This window comes from Hippopotamus amphibius, chromosome 2, assembly GCF_030028045.1.
Source record: "Hippopotamus amphibius kiboko isolate mHipAmp2 chromosome 2, mHipAmp2.hap2, whole genome shotgun sequence".
NCBI lineage: Eukaryota > Metazoa > Chordata > Mammalia > Artiodactyla > Hippopotamidae > Hippopotamus > Hippopotamus amphibius.
The window spans coordinates 146,632,073-146,651,711 of NC_080187.1; the positions used below are offsets into that span (position 1 = coordinate 146,632,073).

Here is a 19,639-nt window from a genome sequence, read left to right on the forward strand (position 1 = left end):
TTATCTGCTTATGACCTCAAGAATTAAGGTCCACATTCTGTAGAGAACAAGATGCTCTGTTTCCGAAGTTAGCTAGGTCTGTACCATGAGACATTTTTAGCAGCTTAGGGCACAGGGATGCCCAGGCCCATCCCCCTGCGGTTAACCACCGATAGCACTGAAGGGAAGTCATCCTGTCAAAGCCTGGGGCTGAGCGCTTCCTGTTTTCTTGCCCAGTCACTACACAAGTGCATCCCTTTAGATTTTCAGAATCCATATATCTGAATTCACCCTAGAAGAATCATATTAACGTTAGAGAAACCTCAGGGAAGGAATGGAAGGTTCCTTGCTGACTGGGCCTGGCCCCTTGGGGGCTTTAAGACTGCTGTTCCTTTTCCTACTTACAGAGTGAGAGGAATAGGCGTGTTCTGCATAGGTCTGTACCTGGCACCCATTCCAGGAGCAGTGCTTTAGAAGGAACAGGAACTGTAGGGATGGAGATCATCTCCTTAGAAACAGGTTTGTGCTTTGCATTTGGAATTTTTTCTTGACGGTCAAATAAATTGTGCTTCACTTACCTGACCGCCTGCCATTTGTTCAGATTAAAGAGAGTGATAGAATCCCAGGGTAGAGGGCAGGGACTTATTCTTTGCTGCTCCAGAGGACACAGGTAGGGTCAGGAGATGGAAATGGTTCCATGCACATTGTAGCTCAGTACAGTTAAGGACTTTCTAACGGCTATTACTGTTCCACAGTAGATGGGACAGTTTAGGAACAATAGTGAGCTCTTTTCACCTCAGTGAACGCTCTGTTCTGCCTCAAGAGCAAAGAATAAATTCCTGCATTGGGAAGGAGGTTGGACAGTTATAGTCACTACTAGTATTCATCAAGTACTTACTTAAGTGTGAGATACATAATAGTTAAGTGTTTTAAATACAGTCTCATTTATTTCCAGCATCATTTTATTTTATCTTTAGAATAGGTATGTCAGGTAAGAACTCTAGTTCTCCCCACTTTACAGATGGAGAACCTGAGCTTTAGAGCTAGGATGCCTTAGTTTCTCCAAAGTCACACAAATAGTAAGTGGCAGAGACAGAATTCAGACCCTGGACTCTGATTTCAGAACCTGCACTCTCCATGCAGCTATGCTACCCTTAGTGTCCTCTCCTGCTTTAGCATCCTCAGTGTGGTAAGAAACGTATTAAGCTCATGTTTTGTTAGCAGATAACCAGCCAGAGAGAGGATAAAATTCAAGAGAACAAAGCCTGGACCGTTTTCTTTATCCAGTGTTATGCTTAGCATTTGTGACCAATATTGCAAACAGGCAGGAAATGAGGGAGGATGAAACAGTAGACCAAAAAGAAAGTCCTGCTAGAACATTTTTTAAAAAATTACTTCACAGAGGGACTTCCCTGGTGGCTCAGTGGTTAAGAATCCGCCTGTCAATACAGGACACACGAGTTCAAGCCCTGCTCCAGGAAGCTCCCACGTGCCACGGAGCAACTAAGCCTGTGTGGCACAACTACTGAGCCTGCACTCTAAAGTCTGCAAGCCACAACTATTGAGCCCACCTGCCACAACTACTGAAGTCCACTCACCTAGAGCCCATGCTCCACAACAAAAGAAGTCACTGCAATGAGAAGCCTGTGCATCACAACGAAGAGTAGCTCCCGCTCGCCGCAGCTAGAGAAAGCCCACGCGCAGCGATGAAGACCCAACTCAGCCAATAAATAAATAAATAAATAAATACATTTATAAAAAAAAAAAATAAAATAAATAAAAATTGCTTCACAGAGAACTCTGACACATAAAGGGAGGAATAATATGCAATGAGTATACTGTGCTTTGCTACAGTCGATGATACACACTCAAGAGCACAAAACATAAAACCGGTGAGTGGATAATCCTTTTTTAAAGAAGAATAAGAATTAGCAAAGCATAAAGAATAGTAAATGAGTTACTGGGTGATTTGCCATTCCCCCTGCCTGGATAGCTTCTCTTCCATTTATGTTATTTTAAGGCCCACCCTCATCTAAACTTCCATAGCATTTTGTACTTGGGTCACAGTACTTATCACAATCTTTCTTTTATTATAGTTAATTCCACACATGTTTTATCTTCCATACTTGACTCTAAGCCCTTTGAGGACAGAGTCCAAATCTTATCTTCATTTCTTCCTTCTGGCTCTTAACATTCTGTGCTGTTAAGCATATTTAAAAATAGACATTGATGGGACTTCCCTGGCTGTCCGGTGATTATGACTCAGCACCTCCAGTGCAAGGGGGCGCAGTTCGACCCCTGGTCGGGGAGCTAAGATCCCACATACTGCACGGTGTGGCCAAGAAAATATTTTTTTAAATAATAATAAAATAAAAATAAAAATAGACATTGTTACAGATGTCTTTCTTTTGGTGGAAAAGAATGAATACTTGAACTTAGTACATTATCTTGTGTGTGTGGGTATAATGGACTCACATATACATATTTATACGGATTTATCTCTAACTATTTGGCAAAAAGAGAATAAAAATTCTAAACACAGAATGATTCTGCCCACAATTCTACTCCCTTAGTCTGCGCCTGGAGTGAGTGTAAGATGGAAGATTTGAATCCACTCTTCTTTGCTTCTGCTCTCGTGTGCCTGTCATGTGCCTCCCATGCACATCTTATGGTGTTCAGAGTGATTTTAATGCTTAAAGATACAATACAGACTTTCAATCTCTGTGGTCTCTAAACAAGCCAGCCACTTCATCTAGTACTTAACTGGAAAAAAAAAAAAAAGGTAATCAAGAGGAAAGACTAGCCAGGTTGGACTGCATAGGTGTTTTAAGGGATTTTGGCTATGCATAGTTTCCACCTTGGTGACCTTAGAACTTAAACTTTATATAAGATGAGATTCCACTGTTTTCTCATTTTTTTCATTGAAAATATGTGTGATCATGTGAGTGAAAGAGAAAGAAAGAAAATCAAGGGCTAGGGCTCGAGCCTTATAGAATTTCATGACACGACATCTGGAGAAAACAGTAGAAAATGTCCAGTCTAAAGACCAAGGAAGGTCATGAAAGTGGTTTAGGAGACAGTAATAACAAGGAAAAGAGAAAAATAGAACTTTACAAAGCAGGTTGCTTTCTTTGCCTGCTTTCTTTACTTTAGCAGAGCGTACCAGGTTTCTGGAAGGTGTTTTTATGCCCCCTTCCCCTTTTCATTTCTTTCTAAAGTGGATAACATGGGAACTAGAGACTGACTCTGGGCAAAATGACTCTCAGATGACCTTCTCTTCCCATATCAGTGCTGAGTCCACTTGGAGCGTCCTCCTACCCCTTGGTCTGTTAAGAGCCACCACACCCCCTAGCACAGACAAGGAGATGATGCGTACCCCATCCTACCACAAATCTCTTCCCTCCTTACTGTCTGGTGGCATTTCTTAGGAGTTGATGAAACCAACCAAGCTTCTTGACCGGGGGTAGAAAAAGTTATTAGCACTCAGCTTTTATATAGTAAATTAGATATTTTATTAGTGATTAACAATTCTTCTTAAACTTGAGTGCTGCAATATTGGCATCCTTCTGTTCCAGTACAAGCACTGTGACCATGCTCTTTTGTATTCGATTAGTATTTTATTGTCGTCTCTGTGATAATAGTTGTTTTAAGAAAGATATAAGAATATGAATAGGCAGTGGGGATGTGAGCCCTTGTCTTTTGTATTACAACAGGCTTTTGTCCTCCAATGCAGAATACCTGGAGAGGGATTGATCTAGTTTAGAGGTTTCTGTGGATGTGATTGAGTTTGGAGTGTGGTGTGTGTTAACGTACCTCTAGTGTCTTGGAAGATCTTACCTACCGTCTGCCTGTGGAGTTCCACTAGATGGATTCCTGCCATCCCAATGTAGAACAAGCATTTTACTATAGAAACAGTATTATTCATACTAAGTTGTAGATGCAGGGGTGCTCTGTGGTACCACATTCTAAGTAGCATTATGGATTTGAGTCAGCTTTTGTGTCCTGCTTGTGTGAGAACCTTATTTATTATACCTATAGAAAAATACATGGTAAGTTTAATACTTAAACTTTTGGAACATGGCCAACAATGTCTAGAGACTGTATTTTTACTGGAGGAAAAAGAGTAATGATTATTATCTTCAAGCTCCAGATCAGTTTGCTTTTAGTGATTGCTAGAGGACAGAGGGAACGAAAAGTACCCACTGAACTGAGAAGGTATCTTGAGACTGAACAACAAGGCAGGTAGCTCTGTATAATCAGTGGAACAGTTAATTATAGGTTAACTTACTCACAGGGTGGGATCAGGCAGACAGTGATCTGGAAGCTTGTGCAGCTCCACTCCATACCGCAGGGAGGCTATTGGGACAATTTCATAATTAGCCTAGTGTAGCGGGGTATGTGCTTGGAAATGGAACATGCATTCCTAGGTCAAGATTTACGAATGAGTTGCTAGTCTCATGGGTGCCAGGTATATGTCAGCAAAGGTTTTCATCATTGTTTGGAGACTAACAGCATAAAGGCCACCTGGTCCTAATTATTAAGTAATATCTATTACATGCAAATCCCCTGACAACAGAAAAGTGGTTACCACAGTAATCACTTATAGTAATCACAGTACAGTCCTGGGTAGGGTCAGCATAAGGATAGGAGGAACTGTATGTCCCCAAGAGGGCATGAGTCATGCTAACAGCCATACACAGTAAAGGCTTCTGTTGACCTGGGATTGGATTCAGAACGTTTTTTACTTCAGTGAGAAACATAACCAGGGATGAACTTTTGAAGATCCTGGAATCCTCTGTTCTTGGATAGGGTTGTTGAGATTGACTTGTCTCCATCCCCTGCCGTTCCAGAGCTGTGTCCTTAAGGAGCACCTCTGTCCTTAAAGTGACACTTTTATTTTCCCTCTTAGACTGTATCAATCCTGACATGAAATGAACAAGCTCCTTTTAACCCACTTTTATCTGTAGAGGTTAACGCCTGTGTCCCAGGCAGTAGAGTGTTCTTCTTAGTGCCAGAATGGGAAGTCAGGCCAACTCAGAAGGCCTGTGTCTCCTCAAAATCAGGACTTGTGAACCAGATGAGCCTTTTTCATCCATTCAGCCAGATTTATGAATTACCGCTATTACCAAGCACAGTGCTTGGTACTGGTGACCCAGAGATGAATATGACACAGAATCAGCCTTCAAGGAAAATCATGGTGGAGGACAAGAATAAACAGGTGAAAAATATGACAGTGCACTGAACTCAGTGTGTCAGGAGAGATGCATACTGGGCACAGCAGTATCACTGAGAAGAGAGTGATTATCTCAGCCTAGAGAGGTCCTTAGTCTTTCTTGAATTTACTCAGCCCAAGTCTTGAGTATACATCACCTCAAATCTTAGAAGAATGGTTTTGCGGTCTCTGATTTTTACAGAATTGCTTAACAGGATCAGCATGAAGAATGGGAGAAGGTAGTGAGGGATAGGATTAGCAATTCTCAGCAGTCGGCAGCACTACAAGCCCTTGTTCCAATTAGAGAAGTGCTTTCTTTCCATCAGGAAGTCTCAGAAGGTTAGACAGTCATTTAACTCTCCTTCGATGCTTCCCAGTGTTATTTCCCCCTTTCTGTGCATTTTCACAGTGGAACTGCTTACCAAGCCTTTGTTGGCACAGAACCTCTGATTCAAGCTCTTCAGAACAGGAAGTCACGCCTTCCAGGAGTCCCAAAGCTGTACCTAAGCACGAGTGAATGCTCAGCATGCACCACATTTATTCTTCTTATTTCATCTATTAGTAAACTGGGTCACAGGAAAACTTCCTGAGGGACCCCAGGGTGCAAACTTACAGGTCTCCATCCTGATCAGAACATCCATATGGCCTCTAGGGAATGAGATGGGGAAGGTCTCAAACAGTTAGCTTATACTGATAAAAAGGAATAGAGGGGCCACACTGGAGATCCATGCCCAGTGGATCCAGTTATAGAAGCAGGTACCTTCAGCAGAGGTAGGAGGATGTGACAGCTTCCTAGAAAAGAAAAATGAAGGAAACAGATGTCCAGATGTGTGGGGAAGAGAGAATAGCGTCTTGATAGGAGGTTAGATTGCCTTCAGAGGAATAGACATCTTGACTGGTAATCATTCCTACTTTTTGACTGTTTTGAGGGGTTTTTTTTTTCTTCCTTTATTTAATTCATTTATTTATTTTGGCTGCACTGGTCTTAGTTGCGGTGTGTCAGATCTTGTAGTTGCAGCATGCAGACTTCTTAGTTGTGGCATGCCTGTGGGAGCTAGTTCCCCGACCAGGGATCGAACCTGTGCCTCCTGCATTGGGAGCATAAGAGTCTTACCCACTGGACCACCAGGGAGGTCCCTTTGAGGGGTTTTAAGAGACAGAATTATAAACACCAGCTTTCACTCATTAAAGTGTGCCCATAAATTTATGTATCTTGATCTTGTAAAACACCAGTTTCCAACCAACATTTTACCTGTTAACATTTCAGATTCATCACCCAAAGTATTTCCTCTGTTGCCTTCCCCCTACATCAAGATAACCTATTTGTTTATTACAGTTATCTTAATCTTTATGTTCAGGTGAAACTCTTCCTGGTTGTGATTACTCTTGGGTCAAATTACCAGTAGATTTGCCAAGAACTAAGAAATCAGTAGCACTTTTATTTAAACTTCTGAATGAATTTTGCTAGCATCATTACTTTATTTTTTTATTTTTTTATTTTTTTTATTTATTTTTTTTTTGGGCACACGGGCTTAGTTGCTCCGCGGCATGTGGGATCTTCCTGGAGCTGGGAGTGAACCCGTGACCTCTGCATTGGCAGGCGGATTCTTAACCACTGCGCCACCTAGGAAGCCCCTCATCATTACTTTAGATGGTTGCTGAAATAGCAGAAAGCTATGAATTACTGTTACTTGATAATTGATATTTGTTCAGTGCACACTGTGTTAGGCTGGTTTTAGGACTCTTTGCTTTCTTCTATTCTTGTGGTTTTTATTGCCACCTACATGACTCAGGTTTCAGATTGCTTTTTCCTCCACCCCCCCTTTGTTGGTTTGATCTGTTAACTCTCAGTGTTCTCTGAGGTATTTACCTACATTTCTGCTGACATCCTCAAGATCAGTCCATCGATCAGCTCCTCTCTTTTAACAGAACCAGTCTTTGTGATCTGATTGTTATCTCTGGTTTTTTAGATATGTGAGTTTGGTATTGATTCTTGGATGCCTTCTCCCCACACTCATGCTTGGCAACCTCCAACTTTCTCAAGGCCCCTCTGTGTCCACACAAAGAAATGTCACCCATCTTTCATGGTCTGCTTCATACTCAGTGGAAGGAGGTCTTCACTGACTTGTCAGGTTAACAGGGGCAGCTGGTAAGCTAATCCCTAGTTGCTCATCCTTTGCATTTACACCACATGAGTCACTGTGCTCACCAAAGGTCAGTTGTGATGGTTTCAGACCTGTTGATGCCAGTTATATTGGTATTGTAATTAAGTAATTAATAATATACAGATAAACCATGAGTGAGGAAAGAGACTTGTTCTGTGAAAACTTAACTTGCTTTGGAAAGGCAAGTTACTTAAAAAAGGGAAATGAAATTGAATTAGGTTTGGGTGGGATAACTATAGGAAACTAGAGGTGGAGGACTCCTGAAATCTAGAAAATTCTGTACTTCCTGTTTCACAGGAATCTGAGGTCTCCCTCTCCTTTAGAGAAACTGGAAATTGTAGATGGTACATTATGGGTGAATTTTTTTTTTTTTTTTTTTTTAAACAGAGGTTCTTATTTTATTTTATTTTATTTTTTGCATACCGGCTTAGTTGCTCCGCGGCATGTGGGATCTTCCTAGAGCAGGGATCGAACCTGTGTCCTCTGCATTGGCAGGTGAATGCTTAACCACTGCGCCACCTAGGAAGCCTATGGGTGAATTTTATACAACAAAAATGGCATAGATCTCTAGCCAGCAGAAAAGATCTTGTGGGCTCTACATCAAAAGTTTGGTGGCTCTCAAAGTAGTGTTTATAGCAGATGATTGTGGGCTTGAACATCGGGGGAAAAGTCATGGTAAAAGTCAAAATAACTATCTTTATTACATGAGTTGTCGGTTTTAAATGCTAGCCATTGAGGGTAAGGAAATCAGTGTTATTATACTACCTCCCTCTTTTTTTCCCGTCTTTGATTTTTGCTAGCTGTAGCTTTTCTACATTGTCAAAGCATATAGCATTGACATTCTGTTGTCACTCTAATCCCATGTGTCTCAGTCCCTCCATTAAAGAGATTCAGTGCCAGTCTTTCTGCCATGATTTTTCCGGTCACCTCTTGGTTGGCAGAAGTGTTTTCTTCTGTAGAGTCCTCAAAAAAGACTCATGGGAATAGTAGTTCCCATTCTATTACTCTTGATTGACAGTCACCTGAGTGTAAACTTCTTGGGTTACTCTTTCTCTCCTTGGGAATTTTTGCAAGTATTGCTCCTTTTTCTTCTAGCATTGTATTTTACTGTGGAAATTTTCAAGATTTTGTCCCTCTTTTAAGTGATATGATCTTTTTGCCTGGTTGCAGAAATTGAGAAACCTTACCTTTAAAGTCTGTCTTGGCACTGACTATTCTGGGTCAGTTTTTCCCTGGGATACCATGTGCCCTTTCAGGAACATCTTGAATTATATTTTTACATCATCTTTATGAACTGAGTCTTTACATATTTGTTTTGTTTCCATGTTACAGTTTTCTTTTATGCACATGTTGTATCTCCTTTGTTGTCTTCCGTAACTCATTTTCTCCCTATTCTTTTTTTTCTTTTTTATAAATTTATTTATTTATTTTATTGGCTGTGTTGGGTCTTTTTTTTTTTTGCTGTGCGCGGGCTTTCCTTTTTAGTTGCAGTGAGTGGCGGCTACACTTCGTTGTGTTGCGCGGGCTGCTCATTGCCATGGCTTCTCTTGTTGAGGAGCACGGGCTCTAGACGCGTGGGCTTTAGTAGTTGCAGCACATGGGCTCAGTAGTTGTGGCTCATGGGCTCTAAAGTGCAGGCTCAATAGTTGTGGCGCACAGGCTTAGTTACTCCGCGGCATGTGGGATCTTCCTGGAGCAGGGATCGAACCCGTGTCCCCTGCATTGGCAGGCGGATTCAACCACTGCGCCACCTAGGAAGCCCTCCCTATTCTTTTTAACTCATTATTTCGTTTCATTTTAGTTGCTTTTTAAAAATTTCTCTCCATTTTGTTCCTTCCTATGTTTTCAGCAGTGTCTCTTCTCCCTTTTGTTCCTTCCAGTTTCATCTTCATTTCTGTATGTTTTTTTTTCCTTTCACTTATGTCTTCTCTTCTTCTTGTTTCCCTGCCCTCCAATAAGCTGTTGCACTTCTGCTCTGAGCTCTTGCTTCATAGCTTTCTGTTTCAATTTTGTAAAATATTTTATTACATTTTATCTGCTCTGTGACAGCATCTTTCTGGTGTGTAGTTCTTAGTCTGCCCTTTGGTTTTCCTGTTTCTTTCCTATTTTTTTCTCTTGTTGTATCTTTATATAGAACCTGTGCAGATTTCATTATTATAACTCATCTTTAAATAGGTGAGTTTTTCAGGGACCAGCTATTTTCAGGATGCTTGTTTAGGGGAGATGCCAAGTCTGTGTTCCAGGCCAGCTACAGTTGTTCTCATGATTTCAGGTTCTGGGTCAGTTCCTTTACCCTTTATTTCTACCCAGCCAAGAGAGATGGATGTCTGTGATTTCTCTGCCACACAAGGGCTATCTTCTCTGCTGCCACAGAGACCAGCTCTGTGAGACAGGTAGGGCTTGTTTGGGTTGTTTCTCATTTAGACCCAACTCCAGGTCCAAGGAAGTTCCTGTCTTCCAAAAACAAGGAATCTAAAAAAACAAAAACAAGGGATCTGTTTGGTCCCAGAAGGGTCTGTCCTTTACTTACAAGAAGTATATTTTTTTAGGTCTTTCTGAGCTCTCCAGCTCCCATGTCCTGTCTCTGTAGCATCCTTTCTTCTCTTTCTTGAAAGGAAAGGAGCCCTTGCTTGAGCTTCTCACTTTTGACAGCTCTCACACCTTTTGGGGGCCTGGGATTGTGGTTATCTTCTAATTTTGTTTGAAAACGGAGCTTGCATTTTTATTTCTCCTTTTTTGCACTTGAAACACATTTTGAATAGCATTTAAAAATTATGACTTCATGATGCAATCTTAACTGACATTTTCTATTCACCAACAGCTGGTCCCCATGATATCCTCTATTAGGCCTTTACTACACCTTCTCCATAAAGTCTCCACCACCACACTGTCATCCATCTTTTAAGCCCAAAAAAGATGCTGTTTGGACTTATGAAAAGCCTTTTTTTCTACTGCACACTGGGCATTGTTCTAAGCTTTAGGGGATAAAGCATGGAAGAATTCGCACTAGATCCTTGATACACCAAAGGCAAGTCTTAAAATGATTTCATATGGAGTCTTCCACCCTATTCAGATGAAGAGGATGGAAGACTCAGTTTGCGATTTTGAGAAAGTATGGTGGAAAAGGTAGACCATGAGCTCAGGAGTCAGACAGACTAGATTCAGTGATCAGTTCTGCTGCTAAATATGTGAGGTTGGAATAGTTTATTGACTTTAACATGTATCAGTTTCTGTGTATCAGTTTTTCATGTTTACGCAGATGGATTTACTGCAGATGGATGTTCTAAAATTACACTGTTACATATAAAGTGCTCAGCACATAGTAGATGCTCAACAAGTACTACTTCCTCCATGAAGAAGGGGTTCAGTAAAGGAAAGGAATAAATACCAAGAGAACTGTTACAGAGACCTATTTTTTTTAACTTGTGGTAACATTTACCTAACATAAAGTCTACTGTCTTCATTTTTAAATGTACTGTTCAATAGTGTTAAATGTGTTCACACTGTTGTGCAACCCATCCCCAGAGCTCCTCATCTTGCAAAACTGAAACTCTATAGCCATTAAACAATAGCTCCTCATTCCCTCCTCCCCTCAGCCCCTGGCAACCACCATTCTACTTTCTGCCTCTATGATTTTGACTACTAGGTGCCTTATATAAATGGCATCATACTGTATTTGTCCTTTTATGTCTAGCTTATTTCACCTAGCATAATGTCCTCAAGGTTCATCCATGTTGTAGCATGTTTCAGAATTTTCTTCTGTTATAATACTGAATAATATTTCATTGCATGTATATGCTACGTTTTGTTTATCTGTTCATCCATTGATGGACATTGGGGTTGCTTCCTACTTTTGGCTGTTGTGAATAATGTTACTGTGAAGATAGGTGTACAGATGTCTCTTTGAATCCTTCTTTTGAGTTCTTTTGGGTATAAACCCAGAAGTAATATGGTAATTCTATTTTTAATTTTTAAAAGAAATATACTGGTTTTGGAAGCCCATTTTTTTTTTAACTTTTTATTTTTTTATTTTTTTTACAATTGGAAACCTATTTCTTGATGGGAAAGTGTAAACAGTGTAATTCCCCAGGGAATACTTTTAAGACCAATCTTGTTTACTTAACATTTTGTAAATTGTCTATATATGAGAGTTTCACTATTAAATCTCCATTGCATATAGATAATGAAATAGTTCATATTGTGTAAAATTTAAGAACACCTCATGTGAGTGTATATGTAGACAGAAATGTGGTTAATGCTTAATTAATGTAGGCAAACATATTTTATTTGTATTTGAATATATGCCTTATTACACTTCCTCCTCGAGGTCAGAAGAAATACCCTAATTACATCTATTAGCGTATTCCCCTCGTTTACTGTGGGCAAAATATGGAGAGCTGATGTGCCAGAAAACTTCATGTGTCCAGAATACGCATGCACAGACACACAGACATGCCTTTTTCTTGACTCTCCATAGCCTGTGGAGTATATTGGCCCTCAAATCCCCCATAGTCTAGTCTAGACTCTAGACCAATGGGGTATTAACTGAAGATAGTTTTTACCCCTAGAGACATTTGGCCATATCTGGAGACATTTTTGTTGTCACAGCTGAATGGGTGCTGCTGGAATCTCGTGAGCAGAGATCAGGGATACTGGTAAACATGCTGCAGTGCACAGGACAGCTACCCCACACCAGAAAACTCTCCAGCCCAAAATGGCAGTAGTGCCTGGGTTGAATAGCGCCCTTGCCTTAGACCCAAACTACCTTCTCAGCATCGTCCTCAGCCTCTCTCTTGCATAAACCTGCCATTCTAGCCAGACTCAAGTGCTCCTCAGACCATACACCAGCTGAATTGCTTCCTCTAGTGCCTTTCACCTGAAATCCTCCTCCCTGCATCTCTCATGGCAGACCCAGCCTCAGTTCTCTCACTGTCTTGGTGAAGCTATTCTCTGGTCTCTGTAGCCACTGCTCTCTCCTTTCTCTGACCTCCTGTAGGACCACCCCACTGATTTGGCACTTGATTAATAATACAGAGTGGTACTTGCTCTCTTTCCAACTTGCTTGAAAGTGCCTTGAAGGCCATGTTGATATGACTTGATTTGAAATATGAAGTGCTAACCCTTACACAGCCCAGTGGGCACTTCTGACCTGACCCGCCTGGGGCTTCTCATGGCAGCTTTCCTGCCACCATGGGATAGAGTAGTTGAGTCAGCATGGTACTCGGCTGTCACAGCAGTCTGAGATTCAGCTTTCTTGGGGGAACTACTCGCTAAATGGAAGACCCAGATGTGAGCCTCATGACCAGAGAAGTATTCATGCTGAACCTGGTTTCTTATCTAAGCTAGAAGACATGGGATGAGGATGGGTGCCAAGGAATGGGCCTATTTTGCCTCCAGTGGAGCACCAGCCAGAGGATCTAGCTTATGAAGCCTGTGGGATAATACACTTCACATGGTAGTGTGCGTGGACAGGAATCGTTGTCATAGCTGGACTGAGTTAATGCCAGTTGGTGTTTATGATGATAACACTAGTAATGAAAGCCATCATTATTTATTTAGAACCTAGTGTGTGCCAGGCACCAGTAGGTGCTTTACACAGGTTATCTCATTCAGCCCTCACCACAATCCTGGAAGGGGGCTGAAGCACTGAAAGGATGATTTGCCCAAGGTCACCCAGCTAACAAATAGCTGAGCTGAAACTTAAACAGTCTGACTTCAAATGAAGCCTGTGACCTCAGCTACCACCACCCCGCCTTGAGTGTAGCCAGGCTCTCCCTTCTGCCACTGCTCATGGAAGAGATTCGCGTCTTGATATGCCGAGAAGTGGGGGAATCCCCCATGGTCTCATTTGCGAGGTGGATGATCCAGGGGGCTGAGGCATTTGCTGTGAATCAGGTGTCAGTGTCCGGTCTGACCACTCTGGAAAGCCCACGATGTTTCCTTTGGGGTCACACCCTTACTACCACAAAGGGCTCTAACCCTTCTTATTTTTGTTTCCCCTTCAGGTGCACTACATCCTTCAGGAGGTGGTGATGGGTGGAATGGTGTTGGAAACAAACATGAATGAAATTGTGGCTCAGATTGAAGCCCAGAACAGGCTGGAGAAGTCCGAGGTGAGAGGTAGCTGTCATTTTGCCCTGGCTGGTTAGAGGGGACCTGGGCAGAAGGAGGAATGGCTCATGTGTAGGTTTGATTTGCTGTGGAACCTTAGGAGTGTTTTCTACTCATCCTCTTTCTTCCTTGAGTCCGTCAAAACTCATTGGTTTGAAGCCCAGCGTTGAATATTAAACAGGTAAGAATGAGGCTAAAAGTGTGACTGGAAGAGCCAGGTGGCACAGGAAGGCAAACAGCTTCTGGCTTGGGGGGTTATGGCCCATGTTTGTGGTTTATAATTCCTGCTTTCAAAGCCACATGTTCCCTGGAGGGACCCAGAATCCCCTTCTCCAATTCCAGTGTGGTTTCCTAGTTTGTGTGCCTGTGAGTCTGTTCTCCCAGCAGCCATTTTTCATGGTGTCTTTCAGACCTCAGAGTTGCCAGTTTCCTTATTTCCAGTTAGCCTTATAAAAAGCTACAGTGGAGTTGGGGCTGGGTTTGAAAATAGCATACCCCAAGTCCACCCCCACATAGTACTGCGCTTGATACAGATGCTCACAGTAAACTGCGCCCTATTCCCCTGAGGTCTCTCCATCGCCTTCATCAGCCTTACCAGGGCCGAGAGGTTACAGGCATACACCTTCACACATGGCAGAACCAGCAGAACAAATTACCTCTTTAATTATCTGAGTGTCTTAAAGAGCTTCATTGCTTTGTGTAACGGAACTTGATCTTGCGAAACCAGGAATTCTTTCTGTGAGGACTGGCAGTCCTGCTGAAGAAGCTTTTCCAGACCACAGCTATTGTGACAACTGTAGTTCTCTTAGAAATGCAGGCTGGGAAGCTTCCAGGAATAGTAAGTGAGTCAGAGGCAAGGGGTTTGGAAACTAGAAGAAATGGAGTCTTGCTGGACAAGAGTAGAATTGGAGTCAGGATCCTGAAAGTAGTCAAGAAGGAGGAAATGGTTTTGAGAACGTCCTCGTCAACTTCTCCCCTTCTCTGCACATCGGGGCCGAGCCTGGAGTGCGAGGGCTAACCACAGGCACCTTTCCTCTCTCTTGTTTTGCGACCTTCTGTGTCTGTGGGTACACTCCACCTCCTACGTGTCCTTCCTCCCATCTTGTGGCCACATGACATTTCCAAAGCCAGCTCTTTTCCATTGCATGTTATTAGTTGGCAAGCAGTTGTCCTAAGCTGTGACATTCTTTTCCCTTTAAGAATTTCCCTGTGACTGCACTCATCTGTGAGTCTTCAGTCTCTTGAGGAAAGGGTTTTGTTTTATTTTGTTTCGTAACCTGAAAAGTGACCCTGAGACTGAATATGACTTGGTTAAACTACCTTGGTTATTTCAGCAGGCTTCTATTGAGTACCTGCTGTGTGCCAGGCACTGTTGGTGCTGGGGCTGTAAAACTGCATAAGACACAACCCCCCTTTAGGAGTGCAGAGTGTGGGTCCCTGCACTGTGGAACCCATGAACCTAAAGATTGTTGTGTTGGCTACCTTTGAGACACAAGGAGGGAAAAATCAAAACTGGCGTTGCATGTGCTCAGTCTGGACATTTTCTAGCCCTCTTTCACTTATTTTCTTTAAGCATTAAGCAGAGGACACTGCGGGTTTGTCTCATACCCACCTTCACATCTCCTCAGGGTGGCCTTTCAGCAGCACCTGCCCGGGCTGTGTCTGCCGTGAAAAACATCAACCTGCCGGAGATGCCTCGGAATATCAACATTGGTGATCTCAACATCAAGGTCCCCAACCTCTCCCAGTTTGTCTGAGAGTGGAAGATGGCTGAACTGAGTCCTTAGAACCAGCAAAGCTGAGCCAGTCCTGCAGCAAAACCCACTCTGCGCCCCAAAGGAGTCCAGGCTCAGGCCCTGGCCCCTGCTGTCCTGGAGCTGGAGGGAGTCCTGTGTCCACTGCCAGCCTCTGCTCGCTTCTCACGTGTGCAGCCTTGCCGGTCTCTCATACACGCGGCCACTGCAGATGTGAAGGGTCCTGGCTTCCTCAGTGGGGGTCAGGTGCCCGAGCCACTTGCCCCCTTTACCTCCCACATGCAGCCACTCCTGGGGATTGGGGACTGTAGTAAGAGGCCCCCCTGTTCCCAGAACCCTACCACGAGGATGTTCTCTGACTCGAGTCTTCAACCTGAGCACAGCAAGGCTCCTGAGGTCCTGTAGTGTTGACTTTGCTGGCGAGGTGCCATAGCTAGAAAAGGACTGATCCTCTAGATTTGGGGGTGTGGTGAGTGGCAAACAAGGGCAGGATTTTATGAGAACCAGAGTTGCCTACTGGCTCTACTAGGGTTGGCACACCCAGAATCCTTTTGTATAGCCAAGCTTTCTCATCACCACCTCCTGCGGCATACATTCCCCACTGCCACAGTCCTGGCTATACTCTCCCAGCTGTTTATGTTCAGGACAGAATCCACATCATTAGCCTGTTGTTTGCCTGACCCCCACATTTCTGCCATTAGGGAGAGCACTCCCCACAGCTAGAGCGGTTCCCCTCAAAGGGGAGGGGCCCTGTGTCTGTAGAAGGCAAAGCTGATAACATGCGGAACATCCCAGAATTGTGACTCTTCCAGGTTTAAAATAGATTCCCCTCCCTAGGAGCAGACAGCTCAGTTGCTGTGTCATGGATGATGAGTCTTCTCTGTACAGGAAGCCCGCTGCTGTCTACACCAGCTTCTGGAGCTTGAGAGCCTGAGCTGGGGTCACGTGTTCTGGAGCTGGCACAGGGGAAGCCTGGGGACACGGGCAGCGAGCTGTCCGAGACTGGTGGCGGTGCAGCATCTTCTCCCCAGTGTGCTAGGGGTCCCCGCCTGAGCTCACTGTGGGCACATCCTGTTCCCCTCAGGTGACAGTCCCCTAGAACTAGCTATGGAAACCTGTTGACAAGTGATAAGAATCTTCCTTCCTGTGGTTAACTTAGAGCTGAAGCTGCTGCTCCGAGTAGCGCCTCTTACTACTGCGCTGCCTCGGGGCCAGGTCTCAGGTACAACGTTGAGCTGCCTTGAGATTAGGGAGCTCGCTGCGCCATCATGGTAAAGGCTCCCAGCCTGGGGACTTCTTGTGCCTGCCAGCTGGTGGCCCAAACTCTTTCCTCAGGCCTCCTGATGCTGTTGCAGAGCCCTTCTGAGATGGTGCTTGACAGGACCATGTGTCAGGACCACGTCTTTTCCCGCTTTGAACAGCGCTTCCTGTGGTACCCTTTTCTCCCTGTAGCCTCTTAACCTCAGTCTTTCAGAACCTCGCCAGTAACCTCAGAGATGGGCAGTGTTGATCAGAAGGTAGTCCCTCCTATGTTGGAAAAGGGAAATGTAGGTTAATATATCTATCTAATGTCAAAACCTCTGATATTCTTTTAAAGAGTTTAATTTGGTTTTTTTTACAGACATTTCAGCATATCCACATCCCTCTCTTTCACATTTGCTGAAAGTGAAATAGGAACAAAGGAGGAAAACGATATTTATTTTGCACCTACTGTATTGTGGCATGAGCAAGATCCTCCCACAATCCTTACAATAGACACTGTTATCTCCATTTTGCAGATCAAGAAAGTAAGACTCAGAGAGGTCAAGCAACCTGCTTTAGGTTACATAGGGCTAAGAATTGAGACTGTCTGTCTGCCTGAATCCACAGTTCATTTTTTTTTTTACTGCTCAAGGTGGCTTCTTCCAGTTTTATTTTCTTTCTTATGGAGAAGGAAACCGCAAAACGGTTAGGTAGCTTCTCAGAAACTGTAATAAAAACAGGCTTGATTTTCTAAGGTAGCCAGTGACAGCATCAAAGAGTGTAAGAGCTGAAGGGTCTGCCACATGCCTCTGTTGAACCTGTGAGGAAACAGAAGCCCAGAGTGTTGTGTTGTGTCAAGGATCACAAAGCTAAAAGCAAGTCATGTTTCTTTTCTTTTTTTAAGATTTTTATTGGAGTATAGTTGATTTACAGTGTTGTGTTAGTTTCAGGTGTAAAGTGAATCAGTTATATGATACATGTACATACCAACTCATTTTTCTTGAGTTTGCCTTATGGTTTATTGCATTGCTGCAGGACAGCCACATGTTCTGAATTTCCTGGGATAGTCTTTGAATGTTTTGCCTGCCAGAAACCAGTGATTCCCAAAAGCCATTGACTGGTCCTGAAGATTCCAGCAGTGGGCATCCCAACATCATCCCTCACATTGCCTCTGAAAATGACATAAAACTTGAGCCTGGTCTTTTGTTTGGAACACTTGATCCCTTTGGATGAGCCACAGTAATTGTGCATCAGCTATTTGAGGTTGTCTGTAAATGCAGCTACCTTTCTTGCTTGGAAACAGCAAAGCCATAAACTTTTTTAAAAAATGAGGAAATCCTCATTGGCCTTTTTTTGGAGAGGGATACAGATATTGCTGCTGAGAGATGTTGGTTGTGAAAATAGGGGCCAGGTTTGAATTTGGAAGTCCTTGGCCCTGCATGGTTTACACTGAGGATTTCCTGAAGTGGTTCAGAGCACTGGGTCTTCTGTGCTCACTGCCTCTAATAAAGATCTCATATTCCCCCATTCTGTAGATTCTAAGTGCCTGGTGAATGCCAGGCTCAGTTCTAGGCACTGAGGATTGAGGCCCTGCCTCCTGCAGTTGTCTTTGCTGAGCATCTCTGAGTGCTCACATTGTGTCTGACTGGCAGCCTGAATTTGTGGAGACTGGAGTCAGTGACTTTGTGTTGTACGGAATATTTAAAGGACAGTAACCCATTTCCCAACCCCAGCTGACTCCTTCATGCCCTGCTGTCTGTGCTTCAGACAGCTTGTCTTCAAGCTGCTATAACAAAAATACCATAGACCAGGTGGCTTAAGTAACAAACATTTCTCACAATTTTGCAGGCTGGTCAAGACTAAGGTGCCAGCGGATTTGGTGCCTAGTGTGGACCTACTTCGTGTTTCACAGAGGGCCATGTTCTTGTTCTGTCCTCACATGGTGAAGAGAAAGCTCTGGGCTTTTCATCCCCTTATAAGGGCACCAGTCCCACCATGGGGGCTCCACCCCCATGACCTCTTCCAAAGCTAATTACCTCTCAAAGGCCCTATCTCCACATACCATCACATTGGGGATTGGATGTCAACATATGAATTTGGGGGAGGACACAAACATCAGTCCATATAGTGCACCTAATTACCCACCTTTCTGCTAGGCCTGGTCATGGCCCTGTGCTTGTCACATTAAGGATTAGGTCAGGATGTCTTGAGTCTTCTCAAGTCCTTGTTATTCAGGCCTCTGCCACTTACAGAGCCAGCCTTTCCTCTCCCCCACCTCCACCTCTATGGAGCCAACCTAGGGAAGAGCTCTTGGGCCCCAGCTTCACCAGGAGAGAAACCAGGGGAGTATGGCTAAAACCAGACTGCTGGCTGAATCCAGTCTTGTGGACCAGTCTTTAGTAGGCGATTTCCTTAGTGTGGTCCATGGGTTTCCAAATGGGATGCAGCAGTGACTGGTGCCTGGAGATAAAGATCAGGAGAGAGCGTGATAGCTAGGATGAGAGCCACTGAGGCACGGGAGAGACCGGGGTGGGGGTGGGGGTGTCGGCACCTAGGAAACACCTTGGTCTGCAGCTTCCAAAACTTCCTGCTCTGCCCACCTCCTTGTGGTCATTGTGAGCCTGGTGTCCACATACCTGCACAGATCGACACGTGGCCAGTGCCCACAGGTTGATGAATAGCTGATCTCAAGGGTAATATGTTGCCCACTGGGGAGCACTGGAGGGTCCTTTATCTGCAATGTTCTGGTAGCAGTTGGCAGATAGGCTTCCTTTAAGGCAGTAGTTCCCTGAAAATGATTAATCTCTTCCAGAAGACTGTTTTCTTTCCTATTTCAGTGAATTAATGTTTTAAAAAGGAAATTCATGTGGTTCAAAATGTAAGATAACAAAAGGCTATTCAGCCAGACTCCCGCCCTGTTCCCCCAAACCACTGGGCGCCCCCTGCCACCTGTGGTAGGAACCAGTGTTTCCAATTTAAAAGATTAAGAAACAAAGCCCATGGATTTTTATTACTGAGACTGAGAGAGTATACTTTCCTGAAAGAGTTCTGTCCCATTTGACCTTGGAGGTTGACCTCAGCCCACTACAAGCCTGCCGTCCTCTGTAGGGAGGAGGGGCCTCCCAGACCACCCCATCCTTGCTCTTCCTGTCCATTTTCCTTGGCACTCTGATGTC

At 43.8% G+C, this 19,639-nt stretch overlaps 1 protein-coding gene across 3 annotated transcripts in view; it reads left to right on the top strand.

The window, feature by feature from the left end:
- The window catches only part of AP3S2 (adaptor related protein complex 3 subunit sigma 2), a 60,588-nt gene that overhangs the window by 32,133 nt on the left and 8,816 nt on the right, over positions 1–19,639 (top strand). The window contains exons 5-6 of one of the 3 annotated variants that reach the window (XM_057720055.1): positions 13,362–13,469; positions 15,096–16,060. The exons of 1 other annotated variant lie outside the window; for it this stretch is intronic. In XM_057720055.1, coding sequence (XP_057576038.1) covers positions 13,362–13,469; positions 15,096–15,224 — 237 coding nt within the window. In that variant the 3' untranslated portion in view covers positions 15,225–16,060. Of the gene's footprint in view, positions 1–13,361; positions 13,477–15,095; positions 16,061–19,639 lie in introns of those variants that run through there. One more of the 3 variants, XM_057720053.1, reaches the window with a different exon arrangement.